The sequence below is a fragment of the Dermacentor albipictus genome, unplaced genomic scaffold, assembly GCF_038994185.2.
Source record: "Dermacentor albipictus isolate Rhodes 1998 colony unplaced genomic scaffold, USDA_Dalb.pri_finalv2 scaffold_23, whole genome shotgun sequence".
Classification (NCBI taxonomy): Eukaryota; Metazoa; Arthropoda; class Arachnida; order Ixodida; family Ixodidae; genus Dermacentor; species Dermacentor albipictus.
In genome coordinates this window covers 2777786-2794280 of record NW_027225577.1, presented here as the reverse complement: position 1 = coordinate 2794280, position 16495 = coordinate 2777786, and the positions used below count along the sequence as shown (strand labels likewise).

General features: G+C 45.1%; 1 protein-coding gene across 1 annotated transcript in view; it reads left to right on the top strand.

Annotated features, from left to right (window-relative positions):
• Positions 1–349: 349 nt before the first annotated feature.
• LOC139046635 (cytosolic non-specific dipeptidase-like) overlaps positions 350–16495 on the top strand; it is a 31762-nt gene continuing 15616 nt past the window's right edge. The window contains exons 1-7 of the mRNA XM_070529539.1: positions 350–451; positions 813–919; positions 4010–4133; positions 6027–6197; positions 8731–8886; positions 12179–12336; positions 13350–13424. Coding sequence (XP_070385640.1) covers positions 876–919; positions 4010–4133; positions 6027–6197; positions 8731–8886; positions 12179–12336; positions 13350–13424 — 728 coding nt within the window. The 5' untranslated portion in view covers positions 350–451; positions 813–875. The remainder of the gene's footprint in view (positions 452–812; positions 920–4009; positions 4134–6026; positions 6198–8730; positions 8887–12178; positions 12337–13349; positions 13425–16495) is intronic.

Here is a 16495-nt window from a genome sequence, read left to right as displayed (position 1 = left end):
ATCAGTTATAACCCGCAAAGAAACTTCACGTTTCCTCATCGAATTCTTAAGAGAGACTGGTTTGATGGACATATGGTAAAACCCTTCAGCGGTATTGTAAGAGACGCTCGGGCGGAGCAATTGCCGACCTTGATCGCTAGGCTAATTCACCACCACCACCACCTGCCAAAGCCGTTGCGGGGAGTAAGGCAAGCGCGCACTGACGAACCCTCTTTCCGACTGACTGTCAGCTACGAAACAGCCTAACGCCGCACTTGAAATTTATCAAACGCGTGACTTGGCCGCCCAAGTGCGAGGGCCATGGTGAGGGCGAAGTTTGTCGTCACTCGGTGCACCCTCAAAGCAGACGACCGATGGAGATAGCAGCGCCGCGGTGTGGGCCTGCAGCCGCTACTGCGCCCGGAGCAGTGGGCTGCATATTTTTGATCCCGATTGTGCACCAATAGCCACGGTAAGTTACGACGACGGGTGCACCTGCCGCTCGTTTCAGGAGCGGCCTCAAGGCATTTGTTGATTTGCGAGGTTTCGCATACTGCGCATCGTCTGCTCCGCAAGTAATTTTCAGGCGTACCTTAATTCCTTTGATTCTCATCAGTTCGGGTAACCCGCGGAGCCAGCGCGCGCGTTATTAGAATCCAAGGACCGGTAAGCAAACACTGAATACCACATATCTGCCTGTGTTAGCAGTCAATTCCGGATAGGAATTCATCATCCAGAGAGCGCGCAGTGAATGAAGGAAGCGAGAATGTTGATTTCATGGAATAGGAGAAAAAGAACTAGTTGTAACTGCAGGAATTTCTTTTATAATCAAGGCACCTTTCTCGACTCATCGTGCACTCGCTCTACCGGACCACAGGAGACTACTGCGAGACACAATGGCACCAAACAGTATGCCCGAAGAACTAGGAAAAATATTCAGGTATGTAAAACCACAGCTTACGGTAAGTGACGTCCAAGAGAGAACAACGTTTCAGCACTAATTCGTGTCAATATTCTTCTTCTTCTTCTTCTTCTTCTTCTTCTTCTTCTTCTTCTTCATCATCATTATCATCATCATTGTAGTGTTACGTCCAATGCAGGACGAAGACCTCCCCCACGATCTCCAATTATCCCTACCTTGCTTTAGATGACTCCAACTTGCGCCTGCAAATTTCTTCACTTCATCACACCGCCCAATTTCCTGCCGTTCTCGACTGCGCTTCCCTTTTTTTGGCACCCATTCTTTAACTCTAATGGCCCACCAGTTATCTACTGTATACGCGCTGCATGGCCTGCCCAGCTCAATATTTTTTTCTGTTAATGTCAACTACAATATCGGCTACCCCCTTTGCTCTCTTATACACACCGCTCTTTTCCTGTCTCTTAACGTTACGCGTTTTTATTTCTTTCGTGCCACTGTTAACCGTCACCAATTCTGCCAAAGTGCCAGTTGTACGTGCGGTACGGCTAATCCGCAGATAACAGCTGGCTGGTGCAGGAACAATAAGTTTAGAGACGGTAACGCTGTAACTGGCCGTTTGACCTTCGACTATCGATAAATGCGCTACGTCACACGTCAAACGGCCAGTTACAGCGACACGTGTTTACAGAAACACGAAAAACGTGGACGAACGCTCCAGCGAAACAAAGCGCAGCGTTTGCGGCTTAAAATAGCAAACGCTGTGAAAATCTGTCGTATATAACGGGAAAAGATTTTGCAGACTCTCGCGCATGACATTCACTGGCTGCGTTTGAATTGAAAATATTAAGTAGATTGTGGGATCTTACTTGCCAAAACCACGATCTTACTATGAGGCACGCCGTAGAAGGGGGCTCCGAAATTTTGGACCACTTGGGGTTGTTTAGCGTGCACCTAAATATAAATACACGGGTGTTTTCGCATTTCACCTTCATCGAAATGCGTCCGCCGTGGTCGGGATAACTGAGAAGATTTTCAAGCTTAGGTATACATACCACTTTGTGGATTAAGTGTCAATATGGCGGACTGCATGCACGTGGGTGGCACTACCGGGTAAAATGGTGTCGAAGGACAGCGGGCGTGACAATAAACAGTGTCTGAGAGCGTCGAAAATACATACGTAGGTGTTCGCGAGGTAACTGTTCTTTGAGTGCATGACAGTGACAGTGACAAGAACTTTATTTAGAGTGTCCTGAGGAACTCGATTGGGGGGACCGAAGGCTCCCCGATCAAGTTGGTGGCTCCGCCCACGACGGGACAGGGAGGTGGTACATGAAAAAATATTTGGCCCCATTTGTCGTTCTTGCAACGTAAATCCCAGTTTCATATACTGGACCGTATATATGCACCTTTTCACGGTATATATTACTTATGCATGCCGGTGACACCAGAGCGCGCCGAATGCCAATCGTGCAATCCAGGGAAACATAACATGGTAAATATTTAGAATGCAAGAGGGCGGAAAAAAAGAAGAAGCTTCAGTGCGGAGAACGGTTGAGGCAAATGCTGTAGAGCTGATGACCTGTGAAAGCTTTTGGGTACCTTTAGCACTGCGATGCTATAGTGATAGTGCCAGTGATAGTCAGTGGAGAACACGACGTAGCTGGGTAGAAAACATGGACGTCGAACTAGATTCTGAGGCTAAAGGCACGTACGCGACGACACGCATAAGAGAGAGACACATACACAAGGCGCCACTTCCAACCAAACGGATGGCGATGGTTGGAAGTGACGCCTTTCAGGTCAGAATATGCTAAAACGACACAGACAATTTTCCATTCTAACACCGAAGTACGTACAGTACCGGCTTCTAAGAAACCTTGGAACAGGACGTAAGAGTAGTTACTGGACATGTGTGTTTTTCAGGAGCTAAATGGGTGGAACTCGATCACAGAGTACTCAAGTAACCTTGAAACAGGAGGTAAAATACTATAACAGCAGTTACCGAAGTACTAAGTACGTACGAAAAACGGATGTTTTTCTGGAGCTAACTGGATGGAGCTCCGCAGGCAAGCCCTGAAATCTAATAAACCTTGGGATTTGAAATTTATCGCGAGACAATTGCCTTGGTATACACAAGCGATAATAGGCTTGATGATTGATGGAGGAGGACGATATACCTTATGTGGCAATGTGACACCTGTCATTACCCAAGTACAAAGACGCAGCATTCATCAAACCATCCATCCGTGCGTCCGAGCACCTTATGGGAAACATCGTTACACTGTGACAACGATGAATAGAACTGAATGCATGATTCCTATCAGGAATGTCGTCATTCTTGATCAGGCGCCATTGTAGCCACCTCAGCTCGGAGGAAATTATGCCTTGGCAAGCCAAGGGCGTGATTTTATAGCGACGGCTTCCGCAGATTCTATGCCACTCTTGCCATCCACCATTCACGGTGATTGATAAGGGTTCCACCTAACCTTACGTGAAGTCGTTCCCTTTCTCATTTGCTCTCGATAAGTCGAACAAACACGTGAGCTTTAAGACTCAACGTATACTGGCCGAGAATGTTTGGTTGCCGGTGTAGTTTCTAATCGATGCACACTTGTTCAGCTGCTCTGTCACGGCAATGCATGCAGAGCGGAAACCCTTAAACCTATCACGCATTCTGACGTGATGTCGTCAGAGCGCGTGGACTCAGCCGACTCGTTTGGCTTCGATGCTCCATCCTAGGCAGCGAATTTGTAGCGGTGCCTCCCGCTCGACTCTATGCTACTGCTATCATACACCGTTCTCAGTCGGCTGACCTCATTGATAACGCTGGTGGAGCGTAGCTCCAATCACTGACAGACGTGTGAAAAGCGGGACAAGCAATTGCATCGGAAAAAGCAACGCTACCAAATCGCGGTAATTATGGGTATTTTTTTCCTCCATGTCTACGCACTCCAGAATGCGCTCGATTAACTTCTCTTAGTCTTTGTAGTTGGTTGGCAGAGTGCTTTATTTCCTCAAATTAAGTTTCACACAGCAAGATTTTATAGTGTATCTCTATTGCAGTGTAATAAACCCCTGTCTTTGTGCCCGTGTTACTTTTCTTTTCAGTGTGATAGACGAGAACAGAGACGCCATGCTACAATCGCTCAAGGAACTCGTGGCCATTCCCAGCGTGTCGGCAGACAGAGCTCACCGTGACGATATTGTGAAAGCCATGCACATGGTCAAAAAGGCAAGCGTTTAATGTATGGCCTAGAGAAAAAACTGTCACGTGGTCATTAACGTGTAGCAGGATTCATATATAGGTAATGTATAGGTAAAAAAGCATATATAGAGGAACACTATATCAGTAGTTCTACGTGCGAGCGTCTTAGTTCCAAATATTATCCAGCCAATGGCGTAGCCAGGGGATGGCACACCGTGCACGGGTCCTTACCAAATTTTCCGTGTTAGTATGCCGCTTGCGCAGCGTCCCCCTCCTTCCCTACCCTTTCCATTGCCGTGATCACATGCTCCAAACAAACAAACAAACAAACAAACAAACAAACAAACAAACAAACAAACAAACAAACAAACAAACAAACAAACAAACAAACAAACAAACAAACAAACAAACAAACAAACAAACAAAAACATTCTGCCTACGTCACTGTATCCAGCTCACTCTGAACACTATTTGAATACCGCGACAGATGCTGCTTGAGCAATCTCTCATCCGCCTCAGCCTCTGAGTGCACCTCACTCGGATGAATGCGTCTAATTAAATATTTTCGATTTCGTAAAGCAATCTCGAATGCGTATATTGGCTCCCACAGGAATGCAACTATGCCTTAGCAAATTTTCGGCACATCTTTCTTTCCTCGCTCTTGGAGGTAACTCCTAATTTAATTTCTCTTTCGTAAGGTGTTATAGCGAACCCTGTAGCGCTAATTTGTTAAGTTCTTGCGCCTCCCCTAGTTTTCCCAAACACTTGAATAATAATCCACTGCTGTGCACTGAATCTCGTATTGATGCAAATTTTTCACTGCTATGTGATTTTTAGTTTTTATGGAGTTGTTGTTTCTTGTCTCTCCGCGATCTGTGCCGCATGCAGTGAGACTTTTACACTTTTTTTTGTGACACCCTCAATTGACCTACATTATTACAATTCGTTCAGTGTGTTCTATGTTCTGCAACGCACACGCGTTACTTCCTTGCAGTGTTGTCCAGAACGAACTCATGCTCACTCCATAAAAACAACTGCCTCAAACATCCAGGTGGCTATTACTTGCCACAAGAAAAACTAGATAAATTTCCACAGTATCCCCAGTGAGCAAATTTACCTACAGGTCTACCTGAACGACTTCTATATTATGGTAAACTTTCGTCCCATTCCCACAACTATAGTTCTTTCCAGCTGTGCGCGGACGCTTTCTTACGCACACAAAGGGCTGATTCTAGCACTATTAAATGGCCCCTCATTAGGTTTGTGCACTGTAAATGGACAAGCGTGGTGCATAGATCAAGCGGTGGAAATCGTATCTGCTATGCGTTACACTAATGCACGTGGCGGAAACAGCCGACGTTCAAACAAAAGCCTGCGCGCTCGTAGCAGAGAAGCCGCTCGACCAGCCGTCGAGGTGACGTCACACATAGCGATTCCATGTCACACGCATGACACCTACAGCGCACAAATAGGCCGCAGCAGGGCGAGTAACATAGAGAGTTCCTGCGAAGCCCAAAACGCGCATAACCGCCGTTAGAAATGCGCCGCTATGTTTAATATATGACCTATAACACTAACAGTGCGGATGTGCCGGGCTGCGTGACAAACCGTTTCAAGGAAGTCACTACACAAGAGAGCTATCGATAACTCTTACCTAGTCGCTCTATATTATAAATGCAAATAGTTATTTTGTTTACTTTATCCTCTCTGCATTCCTTTTTCCCTGTCTTTTTATTCGAACGCGACCTTGGTGCCGCTTCATAACTCCTAGAGTTTATAGTCAAACTTTCCGAAGGGACTTATTGAGGGGCCCCTCAGCAGCTGCCCTTCAAATTGTATATTGCGTTCGCAAACAGTGTAAAGTTTGCCCTTCGTCATGTTGTCCTATGTAACGAAACCTTTCTCACGCGCCATCACCAGATGATGGAGGCCGAAGGCGTGCGCGTGGACATGCAGCCCCTGGGCGACCAGGCCCTCCCCGACGGCACGACGCTGCCCTTTCCTCCGTTGTTGCTGGGCAGCCACGGGGATGACGCCAACAAGAAGACGGTGTGCATGTACGCACACCTGGACGTGCAGCCCGCGAAAATGGTTCGTCCTGTTGGCTTGGAACGGTTGTGTCCACGTTGAGTGCTGCTTATAATCAGGCGTGGCACCACGCGGTACGCAGTCAGAGAGAGAGAGAGAGAGAGAGAGAGAGAGAGAGAGAGAAGGAAAACTGGCTGAAAGCGGCCCTTCTTTTTTGAATGTCTTGGCGAGTTCAGATCAATTTGGGGTTTCTGACATCGGGGTATCTAACCAATTTCACATAGTAAATTAAGCAATTTTGGACCTTGTAGTGCACGTAGGACCACGGAAAAGGCTTGAGGATTAAGCTTGGAACAAAGAACAATAAAGCGCCAAGCTGCGGTGGAGCTATGTACGGAACAGTAATGATACATAATCAGCAAAAAAAGAGGACGAAATGAGACCCAAATACGCTCGTTCAAACTGAGCGCGCCTAAAACCGGAACCGGAAGCGTGGATTTACTCACCGAAATATGCGGGCCTATCCAGGAGATAAGTGCAGCCTAGAAATGAGAGCAAAGGGCTCTATGTAAGAGTAAGAGTACTAAAGCAGGGAGAGGGGGTGCAGCTGAAGATAAGGCGACTCAACAGCGGTTGACATCGAATAAAGGCAAGGTCTGCTGGGGGAGTGCACTTTACTCCCGAATATCAAACATGGAAAAAACATGGAACATAAAAGCACATGGTATACGAATAATGGAAGACCTTGTCTTACTCCGATGTCGACCACTGTTGACTCGTCTTCTTCTATGTATAAACAACATATTAGCGATAATTTTTTTCTGTATCGGTTATTGGACGCCAGCGAACAGCGCTGTCAAGCTGGCCGCTTTGCTAGTTGAAGAATGAATTCGCATTTGAATAGTAAATTTGAAGATGTATCTGTAGGAAAGAAAGTGTGAGGTACGGAATAGTGCACAGTGTGCAACGAATGAGTTTTGATAATGCGTCAAATAGTATGCAAAATTTATGCGTCGTTTGCAAAAACCACAATATTTGGGCAACAAACTTGAGATTTACAAGAAAATCAGAAAGGAAGCCAGAGACTGTGGAACCGGTGATGCAAAGGCAAATAATAGGTCTCATGTGAAACGCGCGGGGCAATGAACGAAAATGAGTTAACGATACAAGAACCAAAATTAGTGCGCCTTATCAATAGACGCGATGCGCCGGACAAAGTACTGAGTAAAGTAATAGAGTAGATATCGAGAAAAGAGAAACCACAACTGCTAAATAGCCGGTATATATGACAGGTGCTGTCTGCTTATGCAGGATACAGGAATTCTTTGGGAACGTCCTTTGTATTTAAAACGAGATAACTATGATCGAGTTTCTAAGAATTTAAGGCATGAAAAGTTAGGCGTTGAAGGAGACGGACACGAGAGGAAGACGAGTTGAGCTGCACTTTTCTTTACCTTTGCTTCCTCGTCTTCCACGCCTGACCTTTCAAGACTCAAGTCATGAATCCACGTTTCTGCAGTATACTACACAATTGCAATGTCGTGAGAAAGATGGTGCTCGTGTCGTGTACACCTCCCTAAATTATCTTTTGTTTAAGATAGCAATATTTAACTATGATACAATGCAGCAGTGTTATTTGGGCGATGTGACGAACGATAAAATGCTGAGCATATATTTCCGGTTCTTCCAGACTGTAGAGGTAATGGTGCTCTCAAAACAAACACTATGGAACACTTGCACTGTGCAAGTGTTCGCTGCACTGTGCAAGTGCAAGCGCTGTGTCTGTGTATCTGTTTCTTTCTACGTCCTCGTCCAGTCGCGCTTATACACTCTACCATGGATTCTAACCAACTAGCCCGCCAACGTGTTTTAACTTGCACTTACTCGCCATATTATAGTACACTGAGCTTGGCCGCATAGGGATATAATTGCAAGAGTCGTGCGAATTCGTCCATGTATTTTCTGCCGTGAGAGAAAAAAATACCAAAAGAAAGACATGAAGGTTAACCAGAAGATATATCCGGTTGGCTACCCTGTACCGGGGAAGGGGGAATAGGATGCGATATACGAGATAAAAAGAAGAAAAGAAATAAGAACAATACACAACTTTCCATGTAGGCGCTGTCACACAATCTGTAAAGGCACCCCATAGTTATACACAGTGTCAATGCCCCACTAATATAATGCATGCGACGTCACGTAATGCATCGCCACGACTTGTCACACAGTACCTTGTCATTCAAATAATACCGCAGCGCCTTCATAGTGGCTCGCGATGATGGTCGTGTTGGCCGGTTTCCATGAATTTTATTCATCGAGAGCGGAAGCTTGTCCATTTGGTCCAGCGGGGCTAAGAAGGCTTCTTCTTTGCTGGTTGAAATGAAGGCACTCGCAAAGAAGGTGCCCGATCGCTTTGCTGCACTCGCACAAGTCACAAAGTGGGCTATTGACCCTTCCGATCGTAAAGGAGTACGCATTTCAGAATGCTACTCGAGCCCATAGACGGGCCTCTGTGGGACAACCTGCAAGCTGTATTATACACAGCATCGGACGTTTTTACAAGACAGTAATTTCTTTGTTTCGGCTCGGTGCACAGTCCGACGGCTGGGTGAGCGACCCATTCGTGCTTCAAGAGCGCGACGGCAAGCTGTACGGCCGTGGTAGCTCCGACGACAAGGGACCGGCGCTCGCCATGGTTTGGGCGCTGCACGCTTACAACAAGGCCGGAGTGCCTCTGCCGGTCAACCTCAAGGTACGCTCAATAAGACCCGCTGGGGGGAATGACGGTTCATTGTGCTTAAGGAAAGACGCAGTGCAGCACGGACTAGGGCAGGCAGAGGAACAGACACGAACTGACGCTGACTTAATTGCTCCAGCCACCGCGTTTGTTCCTTCGTTCGTCCTTGTCTATGTGTGTGTAGCTTCGTTTACATGAATCCGATAAAGTCGAGTCGAGTCGGCTTTTCAAGCGGAAATGCAGTCGTTGGATTCACCTAAACGCTAGCGGATCGAGCCGAGCGTCAAGACGATTCTTTCAGCCCGTCCGCATGGGTTGACAAAAACCAACCCGTCTGGCAAGATGCTTGTAAACGTTGTCGGGTAGGGTGGTGTCAGCTCGACTTCTGACTCGATTCGCTCACGTTGAGTTCGTGTAAACTAAGTTTATGTTGCGTTATATCTTTTCTTCAGCTTAAGGTGCGCGATAGGCCTGGGCTACTGTGCGCCAAGGTGACTCAGTGGGTGAGCGGCCACAACATTCTACTTACCTGCGGCGCGAGGTCGCTAGTTCGACGTCCAGTCATGGTTGCCGCTTTCCGATCAGGAGTAAAAAAAAAAACGCTTATGTTTTCAAGAAGAAGCGTTTGCGCGTGAAGTCAGCTTGGATTTATCTATGTAAATACACGTGAACCATAGGAAGGCTCTCTTACGGCAACCATTTAACCAAGATTTGATTGGAAATTGTTGCATTTGTGCATCTAAACAAAACTAGATTTTACCTATTGCTGGATGCGGAGCTTGAATTAAGATCCTCAACTTTGCGAGGACATAACATTGTCCCAAATTATTTCGTTATTGTCGCCTGAGTAACCAATTTGGGACATTGGGATAGTTAGCTCTGATGTAGCTTATATTCTCATGTTTCTACACCCAAATAAAAACAAATTAATAAACAATATAAAGGCTGAAGCACAAGAAGCATTTCTTTATGCGTATGAAGCGGACCAGTATAAAATATTAGCTCGCAGCTTACTTGAAATCATTGCACATTATTTACGGGAATTACGCGAAGGAGCTTTTCACCAACTGTTGGTGATTGTTAAGAGCGGGGCATAGCATATTAGCTTTATCCGCTATAGTAGCCCCGAAGTCATTATAGTCATCATCATTACTCTAAACATGTAGTTTAGAGAAGCGCCTTCTTTTTAATTGCTGATTTACCAAACTGTTTACGTTACACTCCTGAGCTCGTATTCATAAAAAAAAATCTTACGCTACATTTGTTCCTAAGAAAAAAATTCGCCCAATCCTGTTCCCGGGCATATCATTAGCGAAAACGGCCGAACAATGGCAAATAAAGGTTTGTAAATTCTGCCTCCATTTTTTTTTTATTTTCAGCAGTTTTTGTGTAAAATTTATGCCATATAAAGAAAATCTGCTACCTATAGTCCGTGACAACGTAACAATTAGAATCAAGCTCCGCCTAGAAAAACTTAGTGCATTTTATTTTAACCTCTGAAAGAGAGCCGAGCATGCTGGATTTCGCTTACAGCTTAATGACTTCGTTATGCCAATATATATGCTAGACTAATTGTAATATAAAAGCTAGTTGTTTCAAGCTAAAATGCTTGCTATGGCTGAGAGTGATACCAAGATCACCTATTAAATTTGTATCAGACTTTGAGGTTTCATCCTGAGACCAGAGACACAGAGAATGATCTGTACGAAAAAGAAAAGCAACAGTAGTTGTAAACACGCCAAACCACTTGACGTCAGGCAAATACGCGAACCTAATTGGCTGGCGCGTCTGCGCAAATTGTGCTCGAGTTGGTCAAGGTTCACATAATTGCAATTCTTAGGCTGTCACCGACTATACATTCAATAGGCATCCCTTGGCAGTTGACCTCATCGAGTTGGCTCAAGTGGATGCCGACCAAGGCGATTGTTGCGTTCACCTGTGTTTCGACAGGAACTACCAAGGTACGGCTTCCTCCTTAAAGCCGCAGGTGTGTGGAACATACTTCTGACGAACTTACAGCTCGACGTTGTCCGGCGCCGGAGCGTTCACATCGCACGGTTCGGTGAACGCACAGTTATTGCGGACGAAATGTGCATCACGTGGTTACTGATAAACGCGTATACCTCAAGGTACACTTCTAGGGCCGCGACCAGAGCCCGTGCGCAGCGACGCACCGACGGCAGGCGATGCCGCGGCGTGCTGCAAATACGCTACAAACGCGTCTCGCGCGGTTTACCGGTTTATGCGAACCTTAAACCACTTTCACCACCAAGCTCTCTCTGCAAAAAACGATCCAAATAAGGCGATTGTGTTTACTTGTTCAGAAAATATAAATGATAAGAAAAAGCGAAACCAAATACTACGAAAAACCTTAATTTCAGAGCAATACTCCTAAAATATTTTGAAAAAAGAAATAATAAACTGAAAGCTTGCTTAGCCCCAGTACGAGTAAAACACTGTGGAACTTCAAAACTACAAGGTTAGCTGAAAAGGTGTGTTCTTTGCACTATAATAGAGCGATACTACGGCTTTGATAAACGCCCGTGGCTTCGGTAGTTGTAAAAGCTGGCCCCTGTGTGGTATAATTCAAAACAAGAAGTAACTAGCGCCACGCAGCGTTCTTCCTACCAGGTCCTGGTTTCCTTCCGAGCGCTTCTCTTCCGATGACTTGACGATCCTTATGACCACACGGAGCAACTGCTTGATAGCTTTTGCCATTTAGCAGTTGGCGGAATGTACTTGGCGAAGTGGCAAGCAACACGCCGTAACGTAAGAGCAGTTGAGGATTTGCATCCTTTTTTGTGAGAAAACTCAGAACCCCTACAAGACGATGTCAACATTTTAGAAAGCTAGTTGCCAGTACAAAAGCGTGCTGCTCTTTCGTGACACCTGTCGTGCAATATTGAAAAAAGAAACGTAGGTAGTGAAGCTTAAGCTTAGCGCGGTGAAGCTGGACCTGTGCTTGCACGTTTTAGTTCGAACGGGCCCAGCTCGGTCCTCGGCAGGAGCGATGCAAATTTAAATGATGACTATCGCTTATCCTTGGTAGGGATGTGGCTAAAGAACCCCTGTAGGTCGAAAATAATCATAGAGGTCAGGATCTCAAGAGAGTGAGAACCGTTTTGCTTCCAGACTTTCGAGCCCCGCATGGTTCACAGGGACACCACTTCGCGTTCTGGCGACAACGCTGTTCACGTGACCCATCACTTCGTAACTATATGCACTGACGAACGTTGCGCGAGTTTACTGTGCCGTGCTGCGTTTTCGAGATTCTCCGATGACGATTACTGTCCTCTTGCCCTCGAAGTTCCTGTACGAAGGCATGGAGGAGGTCGGTTCTCAGGGCATCGTGCCCTACCTACGGTCCGACGGCAAGAGCAAGTTCTTCGATGGCATCGACTTCGCCTGCATCTCGGACAACTTCTGGCTCGGCACCGAGAAGCCATGCCTCACGTACGGACTCAGGTCAGTGCTGCGTGTGGCAGGGCGCTTTGCTCGGGCGATCCTGTGGAAATATGCTATGGCGCGAACTGAAAGAAAAATAGAGTAATATACGACTACTACATCCTTCAGTCGAGCGTGCATGTGGGTTGGTGAGCTCACGCAAACGAATAGTAGCGAGGGCTTTACGAATCTGTAGGAACAGTTTGACCACTATATCTAAGTCAATCTCAAGCATGACATTCTTGTAAGTGGCATTTATCAGGTTTCAGCCAAAGCCTCATGGTCCTTATCGGATCCCACCTGTTTAACCTCGCCGGTCCCGCGTCATCTTACTCATCTGGTATACATTTGCGGTACGTCGCGGTTCACCATGTAATAAAGCGCTGTAATCTCTGCACCTACCGGTATGGAAACTATTACGCTTATTATGTGACCATGCAACAGAGCAAACCATAGAGCAAGAGCATAGAGAGACAGGCGGCTGTGTTAGAGATCAAAAGAAGGGGAAGGAATGAAAATGCTATACAGAAAAGAAGGGTATTAAATATAAGCATCCAATACCTACTTTTATTTGAGGTGCAAGATGAGCTCCTTATCTTTCGTGCTTTCTGTTTATAGGGAGGCCCATTACCAGACTAAAATCGAGTCGTTTTCCGATCGATTTTAGGGCTTAGTATAAGAGAGGGGGAAAGAGGGAAGTGGTATTCTATGGGAATTACGCGAATTTCAGCTCGAGGAAATCCACGTTGAATATGAGTTAATCACATATGCCTTCCGGCAAAGTAACTTAAGATAATTAATTCATATTAGCTGAATTGAACAGTGATGAATAACTATGAAGTATACTCGACTGTAAGTAGGATGACTGGCTTGCAGTATCGGAAGTGGCGCGTCCATAATTAATACTTTGTTAAAATGGAGAAGTGCGCCAAAAAAAAAGAAAAAGAAAGAGAGAGAGAAAGTGCCGGTCGACTGAATTGTTTCGTTGTTAATCGACGCGGTTTGCTGAGTGCCTTGTGTCCATTTTCGTGCAGAGGGATAACATATTTCGACATCGAAGTGGTCGCCGGGACACACGATTTTCATTCCGGCCAACATGGCGGAATAACGTGAGTTACGAAATGCCTTTATTATTTCTGTTTCCAATTTTGCAGCGTGGCTGTTTGTGCGACTACATGTGGTGGGGGATCCTGCGCAAGAAGCCCGCTCCATATGTCGATGACTTTTTTTTAGAGAACCATCAGAGCCAGCACAATAAAATTTGGAGACAATATTGGATATGTCAAGGGTTCTGATGTGCAGGGACAATTAAAAGTGCGTGGACGCGTTAGTAGGGCTCGTACGTGTACTGTGTTCTTTGAGATGAACATGCTGCGGAAACTTAAAAGTTGTAATTGTTTTGGGAGAACCATAGGAAATGATCGAATTCATGATAATTTGGTTTCTCTTCTAGGCATTTGCGAATATTCGAATATAGCACTATAGCACCACTAATATTCGAAAATAGCAATCTGATAGTATTGTCCTATAAATACGATCATTTTTCGAACATAGGTTTCGAATATTTCAAATCACCAAGTGTGCGTGATCAAGCATAAAATTGGAGCAAAACTACAATAGATTTAATCCCAGCGTGGCCATAGTAGACTTAAAACACGAGGGTCTACATTGTGGAGCGCGCTAGATCGCAGAGGTAGCCAGTCTATTCCGGCTAAAGCGATGTCATCCGTAATCACCAATGATTGCTGATTGCAAAGTGATTTGCTTGTAATGCTACATTTGTGCTTTTAAGAAACAACGCGCGAATTCGTAGGGTGCAATGTAATGAGTGAAACTCGCCAACCGTTTTGAATATACTGGGATGTGAAAATCGTTTAATATTTAAACTGAGAATGCATGCTTATTCGAAAACTATTCGATATTCGATTGGAGTTGATTCCGGCATTGTTCTATTCCTAGTTGATTCGCTCTCGAAAATTGCTGTCCGCGCAATCCTATAATTTTCAGTGCTTACTCGAGCTTTGAAGCGATTTCGGCTTGTGAGCTACTCATCACATTAAAATGAAACTTCTCAAGAATAAAGTATTAATTGAGATAAACGTACAGAAGAAACTTCAAAGTTGTGGGTGTATTACCGGCAGGGTAAATAATTTCGAAGTTACGCTCTTCAAAACACTCTTTCAAGCAGTGAGATAAATTGTATAGTTGTTCGCGTGAGCAAATTCGTCGACATTTCTGCCTAATGCTTAACGCTTACATGGGAGACCCAGTGCGCTTAGAATTCAGCGTCAATCTGTAAGCGGTCTTGCCTGCAACGCTTCGGGCGCGGGCACTTTGTCGCCGGCGGTAAGTACTCCATGGCTTCGAGAAAGTTGCTCAGGAACCGGCAAAGCTCGTTGCTGGCAGTGGCGTACCAACTATTTCTCGGGTAGGGGGCCCGGGGCGGCAAACCGCAAACCATGTGACCGCACCCCCCCCTCTGTCTCTCTCTCTCTCTCTCTCTATATATATATATATAAATAAATAAATATATATATATATATATATATATATATATATATATATATATATATATATATATATATATATATATATATATATATATATATATATATATATGTTGTTTTGTGACCTTCAACAGCGCGTGCTTGGAGCTCGAAGGATGTTGACTATCGGAGAGGGTTCGGCAGGGAAGATGAGTTATGTAAAAACAATTAACAGAAGTTTAATACATTATGACGGATGAGCGGTGCGCTCCAAGACAAAAAAATTGAAAATAAATAATAAATTATGGGGTTTTACGTGCCAAAACCACTTTCTGCTTATGAGGCACGCCGTAGTGGGGGACTCCGGAAATTTCTACCACCTGGGGTTCTTTAACGTGCACTTAAATCTAAGCACACGGGTGTTTTCGCCCCCATCTAAATGCGGCCGCCGTGGCCGGGATTCGATCCCGCGACCTCGTGCTCAGCAGCCCAACACCATAGCCACTGAACAACCACGGCGGGTACAAAAGAAAAAAAAATAGAGGAACGTTCAGCGTGCGTGCGCCTGCACGCAAGGGCAGAGAAAATACGACTACGTGGCGGCTCGCTCCACCATACGGCCAACCTCATTCTCTCTCTCTCTCTCTCTCTCTCTCTCTCTATATATATATATATATATATATATATATATATATATATATATATATATATATATATATATATATATATATATATATATATATATATATATATATATATATATATATATATATATATATATATATATATATATATACACACAGTGAAGGTCTTGGATGGCAAGGCTAAAGGCAGTACATTGTCTGCCTGACTAAGGCCCTGTCACCCATACATTGCTCAACAGTGCGGTAGCATATAACATACAGATAGTATACACACATATCAATAGCGTGGATTAGAGAGAGAGAGAGAGAGAGTAGCGCGGAAGGAAACGGGAACGTAGGCCACGTCGGATCAAACCGTTCTTCTCTCTTTTTCAGAAGTTCAAAGCCCAGTTCAATTTCTTCCTCACTGGCCTGTTCGGAAATGATATGCAATAATTCCGATTTTAGCATTTCCTTGCGTACATCTAGGCCCAGTTCCTCACCAACAATCAACAACTCGTCTCTCAGCAGTGTCCTTAACTCCATGACTGCTGCTTTACTGCCTTGATTCTGCTCTCTAAATCTAGTTAGGAAAACACAACCTAGCTAACACTCAACAATCTAGCTTCCCTGCAGTTCTAAACAGAACAAACCCACGTGCGCGCTCTGCCAAAAGCACCATGTGCATGCATTCCTTGTGGTTTTGCAGAAAACAACGTCCGCGTCTACCAAAAGATGCATGTGCATGCTTAACAAGTGATTTGGCACAAATCCCTGTACCTGTAAACTCTATATACCGACAGTTGGAGCGAAATAACGGAAAAGGAATAGGAGGAGGGCCGGGAACACCTTGGTCGCCATTTTGAAGCGATGCCTTGCGCTCGTTTTCATGTCACTCTACATCCACCGTTTACAACGGGCGAGACAAAATCCTGTCTTTGGTCGCTAAATACATTCCCTCGAGAGTGATATCATCTAGACGTAGAATGGATAAACCTTGGATTAACAAAGCATGTCATAATGAAGCACAAAGAGGCAGATAGGACATCAGGAAGCGCGGAGTTGAGACGG